The sequence below is a fragment of the Oncorhynchus clarkii genome, chromosome 31 (genome assembly GCF_045791955.1).
Source record: "Oncorhynchus clarkii lewisi isolate Uvic-CL-2024 chromosome 31, UVic_Ocla_1.0, whole genome shotgun sequence".
NCBI classification, from domain to species: domain Eukaryota; kingdom Metazoa; phylum Chordata; class Actinopteri; order Salmoniformes; family Salmonidae; genus Oncorhynchus; species Oncorhynchus clarkii.
The window spans coordinates 4,496,662-4,516,455 of NC_092177.1; the positions used below are offsets into that span (position 1 = coordinate 4,496,662).

Sequence of the window (19,794 nt, forward strand, 5' to 3'; positions counted from 1 at the left end):
ACCATCACTACTATCACATCTATCATCACCACCATCACTACTATCACATCTATCATCATCACCACTATCACATCTATCATCACCACCACCATCACCACTATACACAACACCACCACTAACATCATCACCACTATCGCCGCCACCACTATCACCATCATCACTATCACCACTACTAACACTATCACAACGATCATCATCACCACCATCATCACCTTTACCACCACCACACTCATCATCGCTGCCACCACTATCATCGCCACAACTACCACCATCACCACTACAACCACCACTACTACCATTACTATCACTGCCACAACTACCACCATCACCACTACAACCACCACTACTACCATTACTATCACTGCCACAACTACCACCATCACCACTACAACCACCACTACTACCATTACTATCACTGCCACAACTACCACCATCACCACTACAACCACCACTACTACCATTACCGCTACAACCATTACTATTACTGCCACCACCACTAACTTTACCACCACCACTACCATTACCACTACAACCATTATTATCACTGCCACCACCATTACCACTACAACCATTACTATCACTGCCATCACCATTACCACTACAACCATTACTATCACTGCCACTACCATTACCACTACAACCATTACTATTACTGCCACTACCATTACCACTACAACCATTACTATTACTGCCACTACCTTTACCACCACCACTACCATTACCACTACAACCATTACTATCACTGCCACCACCACTACCATTACCACCACCACCATTACCACTACAACCACCATTACCACTACAACCATTACTATCACTGCCACTACCATTACCACTACAACCATTACTATCACTGCCACCATCATTACTACTACAACCATTACTATCACTGCCACCACCATTACCACTACAACCATTACTATCGCTGCCACTACCATTACCACTACAACCATTACTATCGCTGCCACTACCATTACCACTACAACCATTACTATCGCTGCCACTACCATTACCACTACAACCATTACTATCGCTGCCACTACCATTACCACTACAACCATTACTATTACTGCCACTACCATTACCTCTACAACCATTACTATCACTGCCACCACCATTACCACTACAACCATTACTATCGCTGCCACTACCATTACCACTACAACCATTACTATCGCTGCCACTACCATTACCACTACAACCATTACTATCGCTGCCACTACCATTACCACTACAACCATTACTATCAGTGCCACTACCATTACCACTACAACCATTACTATCGCTGCCACTACCATTACCACTACAACCATTACTATCACTGCCACCACCACTACCAATACTCTGCCGCTCTGTCTGTGCTGACTGATGACTGGGGTATCTGGAGACGTATTAACATACTGCATTTACCTTCCATTATGTGCCCTGTCCAGACTGCCTTTAAATCAAATCAAATCAATCATCAAATCAAATTTTATTTGTCACATACACATGGTTAGCAGATGTTAATGCGAGTGTAGCGAAATGCTTGTGCTTCTAGTTCCGACAATGCAGTAATAACAAGTAATCTAACTAACAATTCCAAAACTACTGTCTTGTACACAGTGTAAGGGGATAAAGAATATGTGCATAAGAATATATGAATGAGTGATGGTACAGAGCAGCATAGGCAGATACAGTAGATGGTATCGAGTACAGTATATACATATGAGATGAGTATGTAAACAAAGTGGCATAGTTAAAGTGGCTAGTGATACATGTATTACATAAGGATACAGTCGATGATATAGAGTACAGTATATACGTATGCATATGAGATGAATAATGTAGGGTAAGTAACATTATATAAGGTAGCATTGTTTAAAGTGGCTAGTGATATATTTACATCATTTCCCATCAATTCCCATTATTAAAGTGGCTGGAGTTGAGTCAGTGTCAGTGTGTTGGCAGCAGCCACTCAATGTTAGTGGTGGCTGTTTAACAGTCTGATGGCCTTGAGATAGAAGCTGTTTTTCAGTCTCTCGGTCCCAGCTTTGATGCACCTGTACTGACCTCGCCTGCTGGATGATAGCGGGGTGAACAGGCAGTGGCTCGGGTGGTTGATGTCCTTGATGATCTTTATGGCCTTCCTGTGACATCGGGTGGTGTAGGTGTCCTGGAGGGCAGGTAGTTTGCCCCCGGTGATGCGTTGTGCAGACCTCACTACTCTCTGGAGAGCCTTACGGTTGAGGGCGGAGCAGTTGCAGTTGAAGTCCACAATCATCTCCTTAGTTTTGTTGACGTTTAGTGTGAGGTTATTTTCCTGACACCACACTCCGAGGGCCCTCACCTCCTCCCTGTAGGCCGTCTCGTCGTTGTTGGTAATCAAGCCTACCACTGTTGTGTCGTCCGCAAACTTGATGATTGAGTTGGAGGCGTGCGTGGCCACGCAGTCGTGGGTGAACAGGGAGTACAGGAGAGGGCTCAGAACGCACCCTTGTGGGGCCCCAGTGTTGAGGATCAGCGGGGAGATGTTGTTGCCTACCCTCACCACCTGGGGGCGGCCCGTCAGGAAGTCCAGTACCCAGTTGCACAGGGCGGGGTCGAGACCCAGGGTCTCGAGCTTGATGACGAGCTTGGAGGGTACTATGGTGTTGAATGCCGAGCTGTAGTCGATGAACAGTATTCTCACATAGGTATTCCTCTTGTCCAGATGGGTTAGGGCAGTGTGCAGTGTGGTTGAGATTGCATCGTCTGTGGACCTATTTGGGCGGTAAACAAATTGGAGTGGGTCTAGGGTGTCGGGTAGGATGGAGGTGATATGGTCCTTGACTAGTCTCTCAAAGCACTTCATGATGACGGAAGTGAGTGCTATGGGGCGGTAGTCGTTTAGCTCAGTTACCTTAGCTTTCTTGGGAACAGGAACAATGGTGGCCCTCTTGAAGCATGTGGGAACAGCAGACTGGTATAGGGATTGATTGAATATGTCCGTAAACACACCGGCCAGCTGGTCTGCGCATGCTCTGAGGGCGCGGCTGGGGATGCCGTCTGGGCCTGCAGCCTTGCGAGGGTTAACACGTTTAAATGTCTTACTCACCTCGGCTGCAGTGAAGGAGAGACCGCATGTTTTCGTTGCAGGCCGTGTCAGTGGCACTGTATTGTCCTCAAAGCGGGCAAAAAAGTTATTTAGTCTGCCTGGGAGCAGGACATCCTGGTCCGTGACTGGGCTGGATTTCTTCCTGTAGTCCGTGATTGACTGTAGACCCTGCCACATGCCTCTTGTGTCTGAGCCGTTGAATTGAGATTCTACTTTGTCTCTGTACTGACGCTTAGCTTGTTTGATAGCCTTGCGGAGGGAAAAGCTGCACTGTTTGTATTCGGTCATGTTACCAGACACCTTGCCCTGATTAAAAGCAGTGGTTTGCGCTTTCAGTTTCACGCGAATGCTGCCATCAATCCACGGTTTCTGGTTAGGGAATGTTGAATGTTTTAATCGTTGCTATGGGAACGACATCTTCAACGCACGTTCTAATGAACTCGCACACCGAATCAGCGTATTCGTCAATGTTGTTGTCTGACGCAATACGAAACATGTCCCAGTCCACGTTTATGTCCTAGTCTAACCCCGTCTCTGTCTGTCTCTCTCGGTCTCTCCAGTGTCCAGACTGCCTTTATGTCCTAGTCTAACCCCGTCTCTGTCTGTCTCTGTCTGTCTCTCTCTCTCTCTCTCTCTCTCTCTGTCTGTCTGTCTCTGTCTGTCTCTCCAGTGTCCAGACTGCCTTTATGTCCTAGTCTAACCCCGTCTCTCTCTCTCTCTCTCTCTCTCTCTCTGTCTCTCTGTCTGTCTCTCTCTCTCTCGCTGTCTCTCTCTGTCTCTCTCGCTGTCTCTCTCTGTCTCTCTCTGTCTGTCTCTCCAGTGTCCAGACTGCCTTTATGCCCTAGTCTAACCCTCTCTCTCTCTCTCTCTCTGTCAATTCAATTTCAATTCAATTCAAGGGCTTTATTGGCATGGGAAACATGTGTTAACATTGCCAATGCAAGTGAGGTAGACAACATACAAAGTGAATATATAAAGTGAAAAACAACAAAAATTAACAGTAAACATTACACATAGAGGTTTCAAAACAGTAAAGACATTACAAATGTCATATTATATATATATATACAGTGTTTTAACAATGTACAAATGGTTAAAGGACACAAAATAAAATAAAAAAGCATAAATATGGGTTGTATTTACAATGGTATGTGTTCTTCACTGGTTGCCCTTTTCTCGTGGCAACAGGTCACAAATATTGCTGCTGTGATGGCACACTGTGGAATTTCACCCAGTAGATTTGGGAGTTTATCAAAATTGGATTTGTTTTCGAATTCTTTGTGGATCTGTGTAATCTGAGGGAAATATGTATCTCTAATATGGTCATACATTGGGCAGGAGGTTAGGAAGTGCAGCTCAGTTTCCACCTCATTTTGTGGGCAGTGAGCACATAGCCTGTCTTCTCTTGAGAGCCATGTCTGCCTACGGCGGCCTTTCTCAATAGCAAGGCTATGCTCACTGAGTCTGGCCCTAGTCTAACCCCGTCTCTCTCTCTCGGTCTCTCCAGTGTCCAGACTGCCTTTATGTCCTAGTCTAACCCCGTCTCTCTCTCTCTGTCTCTCTCTCTCTCTCTCTCTCTCTCTCTCGGTCTCTCCAGTGTCCAGACTCAGCCTGTATGTCCTAGTCTAACCCCATCTCTCTCTCTCTCTTGGTCTCTCCAGTGTCCAGACTCAGCCTGTAAGCAGGACCTGTTGGCCTACCTGCAGCGTATTGCTCTGTACTGCCATCAGCTCAACATCTGTAGTAAGGTCAAAGCAGAGGTCCAGAACCTGGGAGGAGAGCTCGTGGTCTCTGGGGTAAGAACTGATGTGCTTTGTTACTAACACTGTACATGTGTAGTCTAGTGGTTAGAGCCAGGTAAGTCTCTTAAGAGTTTTGCACATCTGGATTGTACATTATTTGCACATTATTATTTTTTAAATCCTTCGAGCTCTGTAAAGTTGCTTGTTGATCATTGCTTTACAGCCATTTTCAGATCTTGCCATAGATTGTCAAGCCAATTTAAGTCAAAACTATAACTAGGCCACTGAACATTCAATATCGTCTTGGTAAGCAACAGTGTATATTTGGCCTTGTGTTTTAGGTTGTTGTCCTGCTGAAAGGAAGTGTTTGTTGGAATGCAGACTGCCTGTGCTTAAATCTATTGTTTATTTTCATCCTAAACAACTCCCCAATCCTTAATGATGATGAGCATACCCATAACATGATGCAGCCACCACCATTCTTGGAAATATGAAGTGGAACTCTATTGGATTTGCCCTAAACATTACACTAGGTTTTCAGGACATAAAGTTAATTTCTTTGTCAATTTTGTTTTTGCAGTTTTACTTTAGTGCCTTCCTGCAAACAGGATGCATGTTTTGGAATATTTTCTGATTCAGCCTCGGTTTTCTCCTATCACAGCCATTAACCTCTTAACTGTTTTTTTTTATTTTATTTTTTTATATATTTATATTTTGTACCTCCCTTTACTCCCCAATTTCGTGATATTCATTTACAATCTTGTCTCATCGCTGTAACTCCCCAACGGGATCGGGAGAGGTGAAGGTCCAGTCATGTGTCTTAACACCCACTCGATTGAACGCTAGGAAACACAGATCAACTGACGACCAAGTCAGCTTGCCGGTTGCCCAATTAACCTGGATGCTAGGAAACACAGATCAACTGACGACCAAGTCAGCTTGCAGGTGCCCGATTAACCTGGACGGTAGGAGACACAGATCAACTGACGACCAAGTCAGCTTGCAGACCCGTCACAAGGAGTCACTAGAGCGCGATGAGCCAAGTAAAGCGCCCCCGGCCAAACCCTCCCCTAACACCCACTCGATTGAACGCTAGGAAACACAGATCAACTGACGACCAAGTCAGCTTGCCGGTTGCCCAATTAACCTGGATGCTAGGAAACACAGATCAACTGACGACCAAGTCAGCTTGCAGGTGCCCGATTAACCTGGACGGTAGGAGACACAGATCAACTGACGACCAAGTCAGCTTGCAGACCCGTCACAAGGAGTCACTAGAGCGCGATGAGCCAAGTAAAGCGCCCCCGGCCAAACCCTCCCCTAACCTGGACGACACTGGGCCAATTGTGCTATCTATCGGACTCCCGGTCACTGCTGGTTGTGATACGAGTACCAGGCTTTGATGGCACTGCAACACTGAGATTCAGTGCTTTAAACTGCTGCACTGCTCGGGACTGTTACTCTAACTGTTTTAGTCATTATTGGCCTCATGGTGAAATTCCTGAGTGGTTTCCTTCCTCTCCGGCAGCTGAGTTGGGTTTGATGCCTGTATCTTTATAGTCACTGGGTGCATTGATACACCATCCAAAGTAGAATTAATAACTTCACCATGCTCAAAGGGATATTCAAGGTCTGCTTTTTCCTCATTTTTACCCATCTACCAATGAGTGCCCTTCTTTGAGGCCTTGGAAAACCTCGGTGGTCTTTGGTTGAATCTGTTTGATATTCACTGCTCGACTGAGGGACCTTACAGATAATTGTATGTCTAGGGTGTACACGGATGAAGTAGTTGTTAAACACTATTATTGCACACAGAGTGAGTCCATGCAACTTATTATGTGAGTTAAGCACATTTTTACTCCTGAACTTATTTTGGCTTGTCATAACAAAGGGGTTGAATACTTATTGACTCAAGACATTTCAGCTTTTAATTTTTAAAAATTATTTATTGTTACTTACACTATACATACATGTGGCCAACTGTTAAGAACACTACATGCTGTGTCCTACTGTGTAGTCTAGCTTTACACTGTGTTAATAACACTATACATGCTGTGTAGTCTAGCTTTACACTGTGTTACTAACACTACATGCTGTGTCCTGCTTCTAGAGCCGCTGACCGCGGTACACGCATACCAGTCGGCATGGGTTCAAATCTCACCCAGGGCTCTTCTGACTCACACCTGGCCTTCTCTTCTCTCTACTGTTCCATCTGTTTTAGAGAACTATGTGTGAGAATTAACGCTGAATGATAAGAAATGGCTACCACTGATCTGCCTTGTTAGCCTGGGAAATGGGAAACGCATTGATCTGCCTTGTTAGCCTGGGAAATGGGTAATGCTTTGATCTGCCCTGTTAGCCTGGGAAATGGGAAACGCATTGATCTGCCTTGTTAGCCTGGGAAATGGGTAATGCTTTGATCTGCCCTGTTAGCCTGGGAAATGGGAAACACATTGATCTGCCTTGTTAGCCTGGGAAATGGGAAACGCCTTGATCTGCCTTGTTAGCCTGGGAAATGGGAAACCCATTATTGTAATTAATTCGGCCAAATTGCTAACTACCTGGTACCAAATTATCAATAAATAACACTGTAAATTAAGTGGAAACCGATACATTAATTTTAAAAATGATTATCACGTTAGAAAACCTACCATGTAGATGTGCTCCAATACAAAACATCTAACTTCATCTACATTAGTCTAGCTTTTAGTAACCTCATAGTAACCATGGGGTTCATCTACATTCTGTTACCTCATAGTAACCTAGAGGTTCATCTACATTCTGTTACCTCATAGTAACCTAGAGGTTCATCTACATTCTGTTACCTCATAGTAACCATGGGGTTCATCTACATTCTGTTACCTCATAGTAACCTAGGGGTTCATCTACATTCTGTTACCTCATAGTAACCATGGGGTTCATCTACATTCTGTTACCTCTAAGGAACCTAGGTGTTCATCTACATTCTGTTACCTCATAGTAACCTAGGGGTTCATCTACATTCTGTTACCTCATAGTAACCATGGGGTTCATCTACATTCTGTTACCTCATAGTAACCATGGGGTTCATCTACATTCTGTTACCTCATAGTAACCTAGGGGTTCATCTACATTCTGTTACCTCATAGTAACCTAGGGGTTCATCTACATTCTGTTACCTCATAGTAACCTAGAGGTTCATCTACATTCTGTTACCTCATAGTAACCTAGGGGTTCATCTACATTCTGTTACCTCATAGTAACCTAGGGGTTCATCTACATTCTGTTACCTCATAGTAACCATGGGGTTCATCTACATTCTGTTACCTCTAAGGAACCTAGGTGTTCATCTACATTCTGTTACCTCATAGTAACCTAGGGGTTCATCTACATTCTGTTACCTCATAGTAACCATGGGGTTCATCTACATTCTGTTACCTCATAGTAACCATGGGGTTCATCTACATTCTGTTACCTCATAGTAACCTAGGGGTTCATCTACATTCTGTTACCTCATAGTAACCTAGGGGTTCATCTACATTCTGTTACCTCATAGTAACCTAGAGGTTCATCTACATTCTGTTACCTCATAGTAACCTAGGGGTTCATCTACATTCTGTTACCTCATAGTAACCTAGGGGTTCATCTACATTCTGTTACCTCATAGTAACCTAGGGGTTCATCTACATTCTGTTACCTCATAGTAACCGAGGGGTTCATCTACATTCTGTTACCTCATAGTAACCATGGGGTTCATCTACATTCTGTTACCTCATAGTAACCTAGGGGTTCATCTACATTCTGTTACCTCATAGTAACCGAGGGGTTCATCTACATTCTGTTACCTCATAGTAACCATGGGGTTCATCTACATTCTGTTACCTCATAGTAACCTAGGGGTTCATCTACATTCTGTTACCTCATAGTAACCTAGAGGTTCATCTACATTCTGTTACCTCATAGTAACCATGGGGTTCATCTACATTCTGTTACCTCATAGTAACCTAGGGGTTCATCTACATTCTGTTACCTCATAGTAACCTAGGGGTTCATCTACATTCTGTTACCTCATAGTAACCATGGGGTTCATCTACATTCTGTTACCTCATAGTAAACATGGGGTTCATCTACATTCTGTTACCTCATAGTAACCGAGGGGTTCATCTACATTCTGTTACCTCATAGTAACCTAGGGGTTCATCTACATTCTGTTACCTCATAGTAACCTAGGGGTTCATCTACATTCTGTTACCTCATAGTAACCTAGGGGTTCATCTACATTCTGTTACCTCATAGTAACCTAGGGGTTCATCTACATTCTGTTACCTCATAGTAACCATGGGGTTCATCTACATTCTGTTACCTCATAGTAACCTAGGGGTTCATCTACATTCTGTTACCTCATAGTAACCATGGGGTTCATCTACATTCTGTTACCTCATAGTAACCATGGGGTTCATCTACATTCTGTTACCTCATAGTAACCATGGGGTTCATCTACATTCTGTTACCTCATAGTAAACATGGGGTTCATCTACATTCTGTTACCTCATAGTAACCTAGAGGTTCATCTACACTCTGTTACCTCATAGTAACCATGGGGTTCATCTACATTCTGTTACCTCATAGTAACCATGGGGTTCATCTACATTCTGTTACCTCATAGTAACCTAGAGGTTCATCTACATTCTGTTACCTCATAGTAACCTAGAGGTTCATCTACACTCTGTTACCTCATAGTAACCATGGGGTTCATCTACATTCTGTTACCTCATAGTAACCATGGGGTTCATCTACATTCTGTTACCTCATAGTAACCTAGAGGTTCATCTACATTCTGTTACCTCATAGTAACCTAGAGGTTCATCTACACTCTGTTACCTCATAGTAACCATGGGGTTCATCTACATTCTGTTACCTCATAGTAACCATGGGGTTCATCTACATTCTGTTACCTCATAGTAACCATGGGGTTCATCTACATTCTGTTACCTCATAGTAACCTAGAGGTTCATCTACATTCTGTTACCTCATAGTAACCTAGAGGTTCATCTACATTCTGTTACCTCATAGTAACCTAGAGGTTCATCTACATTCTGTTACCTCATAGTAACCTAGAGGTTCATCTACATTCTGTTACCTCATAGTAACCATGGGGTTCATCTACATTCTGTTACCTCATAGTAACCTAGAGGTTCATCTACATTCTGTTACCTCATAGTAACCTAGAGGTTCATCTACATTCTGTTACCTCATAGTAACCATGGGGTTCATCTACATTCTGTTACCTCATAGTAACCTAGAGGTTCATCTACATTCTGTTACCTCATAGTAACCTAGAGGTTCATCTACATTCTGTTACCTCATAGTAACCATGGGGTTCATCTACATTCTGTTACCTCATAGTAACCAAGGGGTTCATCTACATTCTGTTACCTCATAGTAACCGAGGGGTTCATCTACATTCTGTTACCTCATAGTAACCTAGAGGTTCATCTACATTCTGTTACCTCATAGTAACCTAGGGGTTCATCTACATTCTGTTACCTCATAGTAACCATGGGGTTCATCTACATTCTGTTACCTCATAGTAACCATGGGGTTCATCTACATTCTGTTACCTCATAGTAACCTAGAGGTTCATCTACATTCTGTTACCTCATAGTAACCTAGAGGTTCATCTACATTCTGTTACCTCATAGTAACCTAGAGGTTCATCTACATTCTGTTACCTCATAGTAACCATGGGGTTCATCTACATTCTGTTACCTCATAGTAACCTAGAGGTTCATCTACATTCTGTTACCTCATAGTAACCTAGAGGTTCATCTACATTCTGTTACCTCATAGTAACCTAGAGGTTCATCTACATTCTGTTACCTCATAGTAACCTAGAAGTTCATCTACATTCTGTTACCTCATAGTAACCTAGGGGTTCATCTACATTCTGTTACCTCATAGTAACCATGGGGTTCATCTACATTCTGTTACCTCATAGTAACCTAGAGGTTCATCTACATTCTGTTACCTCATAGTAACCTAGGGGTTCATCTACATTCTGTTACCTCATAGTAACCTAGAGGTTCATCTACATTCTGTTACCTCATAGTAAGCTAGGGGTTCATCTACATTCTGTTACCTCATAGTAACCTAGAGGTTCATCTACATTCTGTTACCTCATAGTAACCATGGGGTTCATCTACATTCTGTTACCTCATAGTAACCTAGAGGTTCATCTACATTCTGTTACCTCATAGTAACCTAGGGGTTCATCTACATTCTGTTACCTCATAGTAACCATGAGGTTCATCTATATTCTGTTACCTCATAGTAACCTAGAGGTTCATCTACATTCTGTTACCTCATAGTAACCTAGGGGTTCATCTACATTCTGTTACCTCATAGTAACCTAGAGGTTCATCTACATTCTGTTACCTCATAGTAACCTAGGGGTTCATCTACATTCTGTTACCTCATAGTAAGCTAGGGGTTCATCTACATTCTGTTACCTCATAGTAACCTAGGGGTTCATCTACATTCTGTTACCTCATAGTAACCATGGGGTTCATCTACATTCTGTTACCTCATAGTAACCTAGAGGTTCATCTACATTCTGTTACCTCATAGTAACCTAGAGGTTCGTCTACATTCTGTTACCTCATAGTAACCTAGGGGTTCATCTACATTCTGTTACCTCATAGTAACCTAGAGGTTCATCTACATTATGTTACCTCATAGTAACCTAGGGGTTCATCTACATTCTGTTACCTCATAGTAACCATGGGGTTCATCTACATTCTGTTACCTCATAGTAACCTAGAGGTTCATCTACATTCTGTTACCTCATAGTAACCTAGGGGTTCATCTACATTCTGTTACCTCATAGTAACCATGGGGTTCATCTACATTCTGTTACCTCATAGTAACCTAGAGGTTAATCTACATTCTGTTACCTCATAGTAACCTAGGGGTTCATCTACATTCTGTTACCTCATAGTAACCATGGGGTTCATCTACATTCTGTTACCTCATAGTAACCGAGGGGTTCATCTACATTCTGTTACCTCATAGTAACCATGGGGTTCATCTACATTCTGTTACCTCATAGTAACCATGGGGTTCATCTACATTCTGTTACCTCATAGTAACCTAGAGGTTCATCTACATTCTGTTACCTCATAGTGACCTAGGGGTTCATCTACATTCTGTTACCTCATAGTAACCATGGGGTTCATCTACATTCTGTTACCTCATAGTAACCTAGAGGTTCATCTACATTCTGTTACCTCATAGTAACCTAGGGGTTCATCTACATTCTGTTACCTCATAGTAACCATGGGGTTCATCTACATTCTGTTACCTCATAGTAACCTAGGGGTTCATCTACATTCTGTTACCTCATAGTAACCTAGAGGTTCATCTACATTCTGTTACCTCATAGTAACCTAGGGGTTCATCTACATTCTGTTACCTCATAGTAACCATGGGGTTCATCTACACTCTGTTACCTCATAGTAACCGAGGGGTTCATCTACATTCTGTTAGCTCATAGTAACCTAGGGGTTCATCTACATTCTGTTACCTCATAGTAACCTAGAGGTTCATCTACATTCTGTTACCTCATAGTAACCTAGGGGTTCATCTACATTCTGTTACCTCATAGTAACCTAGGAATGTTACAAATGGCACCCTATTTCGTATATAGTGCCCCTCTTTTGACCAGAGCCCATACTCTGTGGTCTAAAGTAGTGTACTACATAGGGAATAGAGCCCTGGTCTAAAGTAATGTACTACATAGGGAATAGGGCCCTGGTCTAAAGTAATGTACTACATAGGGAATAGGGCCCTGGTCTAAAGTAGTGTACTACATAGGGAATAGGGCCCTGGTCTAAAGTAGTGTACTACATAGGGCCCTGGTCTAAAGTAATGTACTACATAGGGAATAGGGCCCTGGTCTAAAGTAGTGCACTATATAGGGAATAGGGCCCTGGTCTAAAGCAGTGTACTACATAGGGAATAGGGCCCTGGTCTAAAGTAGTGTACTACATAGGGAATAGGGCCCTGGTCTAAAGCAGTGTACTACATAGGGAATAGGGCCCTGGTCTAAAGTAGTGCACTATATAGGGAATAGGGCCCTGGTCTAAAGCAGTGTACTACATAGGGAATAGGGCCCTGGTCTAAAGTAGTGTACTACATAGGGAATAGGGCCCTGGTCTAAAGCAGTGTACTACATAGGGAATAGGGCCCTGGTCTAAAGTAGTGCACTATATAGGGAATAGGGCCCTGGTCTAAAGCAGTGTACTACATAGGGAATAGGGCCCTGGTCTAAAGTAGTGTACTACATAGGGAATAGGGCCCTGGTCTAAAGCAGTGTACTACATAGGGAATAGGGCCCTGGTCTAAAGTAGTGCACTATATAGGGAATAGGGCCCTGGTCTAAAGCAGTGTACTACATAGGGAATAGGGCCCTGGTCTAAAGCAGTGTACTACATAGGGAATAGGGCCCTGGTCTAAAGCAGTGTACTACATAGGGAATAGGGCCCTGGTCTAAAGTAGTGCACTATATAGGGAATAGGGCCCTGGTCTAAAGCAGTGTACTACATAGGGAATAGGGCCCTTGTCTAAAGTAGTGTACTACATAGGGAATAGGGCCCTGGTCTAAAGCAGTGTACTACATAGGGAATAGGGCCCTGGTCTAAAGTAGTGTACTACATAGGGAATAGGGCCCTGGTCTAAAGTAGTGTACTACATAGGGAATAGGGCCCTGGTCTAAAGCAGTGTACTACATAGGGAATAGGGCCCTGGTCTAAAGTAGTGCACTATATAGGGAATAGGGCCCTGGTCTAAAGCAGTGTACTACATAGGGAATAGGGCCCTGGTCTAAAGTAGTGTACTACATAGGGAATAGGGCCCTGGTCTAAAGCAGTGTACTACATAGGGAATAGGGCCCTGGTCTAAAGTAGTGCACTATATAGGGAATAGGGCCCTGGTCTAAAGCAGTGTACTACATAGGGAATAGGGCCCTGGTCTAAAGCAGTGTACTACATAGGGAATAGGGCCCTGGTCTAAAGCAGTGTACTACATAGGGAATAGGGCCCTGGTCTAAAGTAGTGCACTATATAGGGAATAGGGCCCTGGTCTAAAGCAGTGTACTACATAGGGAATAGGGCCCTGGTCTAAAGTAGTGTACTACATAGGGAATAGGGCCCTGGTCTAAAGCAGTGTACTACATAGGGAATAGGGCCCTGTTCTAAAGTAGTGTACTACATAGGGAATAGGGCCCTGGTCTAAAGCAGTGTACTACATAGGGAATAGGGCCCTGGTCTAAAGTAGTGTACTACATAGGGAATAGGGCCCTGGTCTAAAGTAGTGTACTACATAGGGAATAGGGCCCTGGTCTAAAGCAGTGTACTACATAGGGAATAGGGCCCTGGTCTAAAGTAATGCACTATATAGGGAATAGGGCCCTGGTCTAAAGCAGTGTACTACATAGGGAATAGGGCCCTGGTCTAAAGCAGTGTACTACATAGGGAATAGGGCCCTGGTCTAAAGTAGTGTACTATATAGGGAATAGGGCCCTGGTCTAAAGTAGTGCTCTATATAGGGAATAGGACTCTGGTCTAAAGTAGTGCACTATAGGGAATAGGGCCCTGGTCTAAAGTAGTGCACTATATAGGGAATAGGGCTCTGGTCTATAGTAGTGCACTGTATAGGGAATAGGGCCCTGGTCTAAAGTAGTGTACTACATAGGGAATAGGGCCCTGGTCTAAAGTAGTGTACTACATAGGGAATAGGGCCCTGGTCTAAAGCAGTGTACTACATAGGGAATAGGGCCCTGGTCTAAAGTAATGCACTATATAGGGAATAGGGCTCTGGTCTAAAGCAGTGTACTACATAGGGAATAGGGCCCTGGTCTAAAGTAGTGTACTACATAGGGAATAGGGCCCTGGTCTAAAGTAGTGTACTACATAAGGAATAGGGCCCTGGTCTAAAGCAGTGTACTACATAGGGAATAGGGCTCTGGTCTAAAGTAGTGTACTACATAGGGAATAGGGCCCTGGTCTAAAGTAGTGTACTATATAGGGAATAGGGCCCTGGTCTAAAGTAATGTACTACATAGGGAATAGGGCCCTGGTCTAAAGCAGTGTACTACATAGGGAATAGGGCCCTGGTCTAAAGTAGTGTACTACATAGGGAATAGGGCCCTGGTCTAAAGTAGTGTACTATATAGGGAATAGGGCCCTGGTCTAAAGTAGTGTACTACATAGGGAATAGGGCCCTGATCTAAAGTAGTGTACTACATAGGGAATAGGGCCCTGGTCTAAAGTAGTGCACTATATAGGGAATAGGGCCCTGGTCTAAAGTAGTGTACTATATAGGGAATAGGGCTCTGGTCTAAAGTAGTGCACTATATAGGGAATCGGGCTCTGGTCTAAAGTAGTGCACCATATAGGGAATAGGGCTCTGGTCTAAAGTAGTGCACTACATAGGGAATAGGGCTCTGGTCTAAAGTAGTGCACTACATAGGGAATAGGGCTCTGGTCTAAAGTAGTGCACTATATAGGGAATAGGGCCCTGGTCTAAAGTAGTGTACTATATAGGGAATAGGTCTCTGGTCTAAAGTAGTGCACTATATAAGGAATAGGGCTCTGGTCTAAAGTAGTGCACCATATAGGGAATAGGGCTCATGTCTAAAGTAGTGCACCATATAGGGAATAGGGCTCTGGTCTAAAGTAGTGCACCATATAGGGAATAGGGCTCTGGTCTAAAGTAGTGCACCATATAGGGAATAGGGCTCTGGTCTAAAGTAGTGCACTACATAGGAAATAGGGTGCCATTCGTGTCGGTGCGTTAAAGTAGACAGACTGACCTTTTTTTTTAAACAACTCAACATTTAATAACGAAGGTAATATTTTCACCTAGATTTCCTTCCTTGATATGAGAAGTCTTAACCCAACCAAACTGAACAAATGTATTTTACTCTTTAGTGAGTCGTACTTTCTTTTTTAAAACACACATTTCATCCTCCTTTTCAGTTAAAAATTTGCTCTGAATTTATCCACAGGTTGCTTTTGTCAATTTCAAAGCAAAACTGTAATTTAATCTTTCCTGGCCTCATTGAATAGCTGAATTTAAACCTAATAACCCAAGAAATAGCTTCCCATTAACTAATGATTTACAGCCGGTGTTTGATGCAGAATAAATAAATAAGATGAAAGAAATAATAACAGTATTATATAAAAGTCCCAAATGACACCCTATTCTCTGCTTAGTGCACTAGTTTTTGACCGGGGCTCATAGGGCTCTGGTTAAAAGTAGTGCACTAAATAGAAAATGAGGGTGTCATTTTGGACAGATTTTATATAAAGGCTTCCCTTCTCTTTTTTTTAATTTTTCCTGTTTTCTTGTTAAGAGACTAGTGTCCCAAAATACCGTCCCTTCTCCCAGTAGTTTAATTACTGGCTTAAAGGAATACCTCAGGATGTTGGCCATTTTTATGCCTCTGCACCTTGTAGAGTCCGTTCCCCGATTTTTGAGGCCATTCTGAGGGCAAAATATGTATGGAATAGGTTCCATTTGGAGCACAACCCTGGTACTGCTCTGGACTCATTTTCAGTATACCCTGTTCCCCACATGGTCAATCTGCTGCATGTTATTCAGTTATACCCTGTTCCCCACATGGTCAATCTGCTGGATGTTATTCAGTTATACCCTGTTCCCCACATGGTCAATCTGCTGCATGTTATTCAGTTATACCCTGTTCACCACATGGTCAATCTGCTGGATGTTATTCAGTTATACCCTGTTCCCCACATGGTCAATCTGCTGGATGTTATTCAGTTATACCCTGTTCCCCACATGGTCAATCTGCTGGATGTTATACAGTTATACCCTGTTCACCACATGGTCAATCTGCTGGATGTACAACAGTCACCCGGCTGCGGCCTTGTCCTGCTCTGAAGCCTTTACCCCGAGGCTCCATCATGTTGCACTTGACTTCTACAGTTCCAACTATTAACGTTCAAGTTCCCTCTCTCCCTTTTCCCTTTTACAGGAGGTTTCCCAAGCATTCCTAGAGAGCCAGGTATTCCCAACCTTCAGATACAGTACAGTAACACTCGGGCTGCAGCCCAAACACCAACCTATGCCCTATTATAGTTGCGCTACTTTTGACCCAGAGCCTTAGGCCTTCTTGACCTATGTGCCTTAATCAAAAGTAGTGCACTATATAGGGAATAGGAGGCCATTGGGGATGTAGCCTGAGACATTGGCTAAAGCCAGACACATAGGATCATATGAACTCCGTGTCCCTCTGATCAGTGAGGGTGGTGGTGGGAAACATTACAGGTGGAAATACAGGTTGTCTCTAACTGCTGATCTGGGGTCAGATATAATGTGCTCCCAAATGGCACCCTAATGCCGATAATAGTGCACGACTTTTCACCAGGGCCCCTTGGGGTCATTTGGGATGCATCTATATGGTTATACTGTATAATGTTCCCAAGGTTATCCTGGGAAGATAGTTGGTTATCTGATCCTAGAGCTGTGGTTTAAGAGGACAACTTCTACCTCAAGCACTGGCTAACCTTGTCTCCTCTCTCTCTCTCTCCCCTCCCTCCCTTCTCCCACCAGGTGGACAGTGCCATGTCTCTGATCCAGGCAGCTAAGAACCTGATGAATACGGTGGTGTCCACGGTCAAGGCGAGCTACGTGGCCTCCACTAAGTACCAAAAGTCCATGGCCATGCAGTCCCTCAACATGCCTGCTATCTCCTGGAAGATGAAGGCCCCAGAGAAGAAACCCCTGGTCAAGAGAGAGAAACAGGAAGATGGATCCAACAACAAGGTAATGAGAATCATGTTAAATCTCCACTAAACTGGTCACCCCCCCAGGTAAATTGACTGAGAACATATTCTCATCAACGACCTGGGAAATAGTTGCAGGGGAGAGAAGGGGATGAATGAGCCAATTAGAAGCTGGGGATGATTAAGTGACCATGAGGGCCAGATTGGGAATTTAGCCAGGACACCGGGGTTAACACCCCTGCTCTTACGATAAGTGCCATGGGATCTTTAGTGACCACAGAGAGTCAAGACACCTGTTTAATGTCCCATCTGAAAGACGGCACCTTACACAGGCCAGTGTCAATCACAATCACTGCCCTGGGGCATTGGGATATTTTATTTTAGACCAGAGGAAAGAGTGCCTCCTATTGGCCTTCCAGCACCACTTGCAGCAGCATCTGTTCTCCTATCCAGGGACTGACCAGGACCAACCCTGCTTAGCTTCAGAGGCAAAACCAACAGTTAGATACAGGGTGTTATGCTGCTGGATTTAATGACGCAGGACACATTTCTGTGAGAACATACAATAAAATGTTATCGTCTCTTCTCTTAGGTCAAGAGGTCATCCCACAAGAAACACATCAACCCTGTCCAGGCCCTCAGCGAGTTCAAAGCCATGGATAGCATCTAGAGATGGAGCAGTCAGTCAGTCAGTCAGTGTGGTGAGAGGTGGAGGAGCTAGAAGGTTGAGATGCTGATGGAGCTGGCTAGATCAACTGTAATGTGTAGACGGTTGGAGCTTCTTTTTTGATCTAGTCAAAAAAGAAAGGGGTGCAATTTTTTGGGGGGCGGGAGGGGCGGGTTGAATGCATTTCTTATTTCCTTCCCTGGCCTAGTCAGCTGTCTAGTTTGATGTGGTGTTGCTATGCAGGCTCGCTAAGGTTGAACACTATACACACACACACAGAGGCCCTTAAGCTCACTCTTTCTCTACCTAGTCTCTTTTTTTTTTTCTCATTCAAACAACTGCATTCTGATAAGTCTCTAGCCTACTGTATAACTTCTCTACTGGAAAATAAGGTGATTTGGGTGGGTGGGTGGGGGGGGTGGGGACAGCAACTAGACCAAGTAAAGGGCGTTTCTATTTAATTTGATTTCATTCCAGTGTTGGTATAAGATGGGACGGTGGATTTCATTGATATTGTAAAATCGAATTCTCTTCAAACGAATCATTTTGACCCCTGACCCTCTTATTTGAACCCCCTGACCCCAACCTGTGACGCGAGATCCCCTGTGTATTTTTATACAATATCTTTCTACCATGTTTTATGATTGCGTGGATGGTGGGGAGGGTGTGGGATGGTATTTCCGCTATGTGTCGTATATGATATGATACGGTATTGTGTAGGTGCAGATCAGATGATCAGATAAGGCCTTTCCACCCGATGCAAACACATCTCTCTATCACTTTATTACTCTTGACTCAAGCAATAACTGGAGAGCATTTGGATGTGTATCTTTCTTTTCCCCATGGAGGTTTTTTTTTGATAAATGTTTTAGTTTTAACTTTTTGATTTAAAAAAAATAATAAAATAAAAGAGAAATTAATTTTTTTTCATTCTCAATGTATTCTCTGCTTATCTAATAAAAGTTTGATATTATCGCGTCGTTACCACTTTATACTTAATTATAAACTGAATTGTCATAAATGTTTTATTTCCCCCTGTGGTTAACCAGGTTATAAACAGTAATCTGAATGTCTTGTTGTTTCTCCCTGTGGTTAACCAGGTTATAAACAGTAATCTGAATGAGGTCTTGTTGTTTCTCCCTGTGGTTAACCAGGTTATAAACAGTAATCTGAATGAGGTCTTGTTGTTTCTCCCTGTGGTTAACCAGGTTATAAACAGTAATCTGAATGAGGTCTTGTGTGCCTCACTGGATGCAGCAAGCCAAAGCTAATAGAGAGAAGAGAATCATTCTCTCCCAGCCTTCTGGTTTAATACGTAACACTAGCCTAGGGGGCTACACACACACACACACACACACACACACACACACACACACACAGTCAGTCAGTGAGACTCATTAAATTAGCTGACATACACACTCTGTGTGTGATAGGTCACAGTGAGGCTGTGGGGGGGGGGGGGGGTCTGGGGATCAGACAGGGCTGTGGAGGGGGTCTGTGGATCTGACAAGGCTGTGGAGGGGG

At 43.5% G+C, this 19,794-nt stretch overlaps 1 protein-coding gene across 3 annotated transcripts in view; it reads left to right on the forward strand.

Moving 5' to 3' along the window:
* The window catches only part of LOC139390616 (catenin alpha-1), a 234,889-nt gene extending 215,646 nt beyond the window's left edge, over window positions 1-19,243 (forward strand). For 2 of the 3 annotated variants that reach the window (XM_071137860.1, XM_071137863.1), the window contains 4 exons: window positions 4,738-4,872; window positions 16,853-16,882; window positions 17,431-17,643; window positions 18,196-19,243. In XM_071137860.1, the coding sequence (XP_070993961.1) occupies window positions 4,738-4,872; window positions 16,853-16,882; window positions 17,431-17,643; window positions 18,196-18,273 (456 nt within the window). In that variant the 3' untranslated portion in view covers window positions 18,274-19,243. The remainder of the gene's footprint in view (window positions 1-4,737; window positions 4,873-16,852; window positions 16,883-17,430; window positions 17,644-18,195) is intronic. The other variant, XM_071137862.1, reaches the window with a different exon arrangement.
* The last annotated feature ends 551 nt before the right edge of the window (window positions 19,244-19,794 follow it).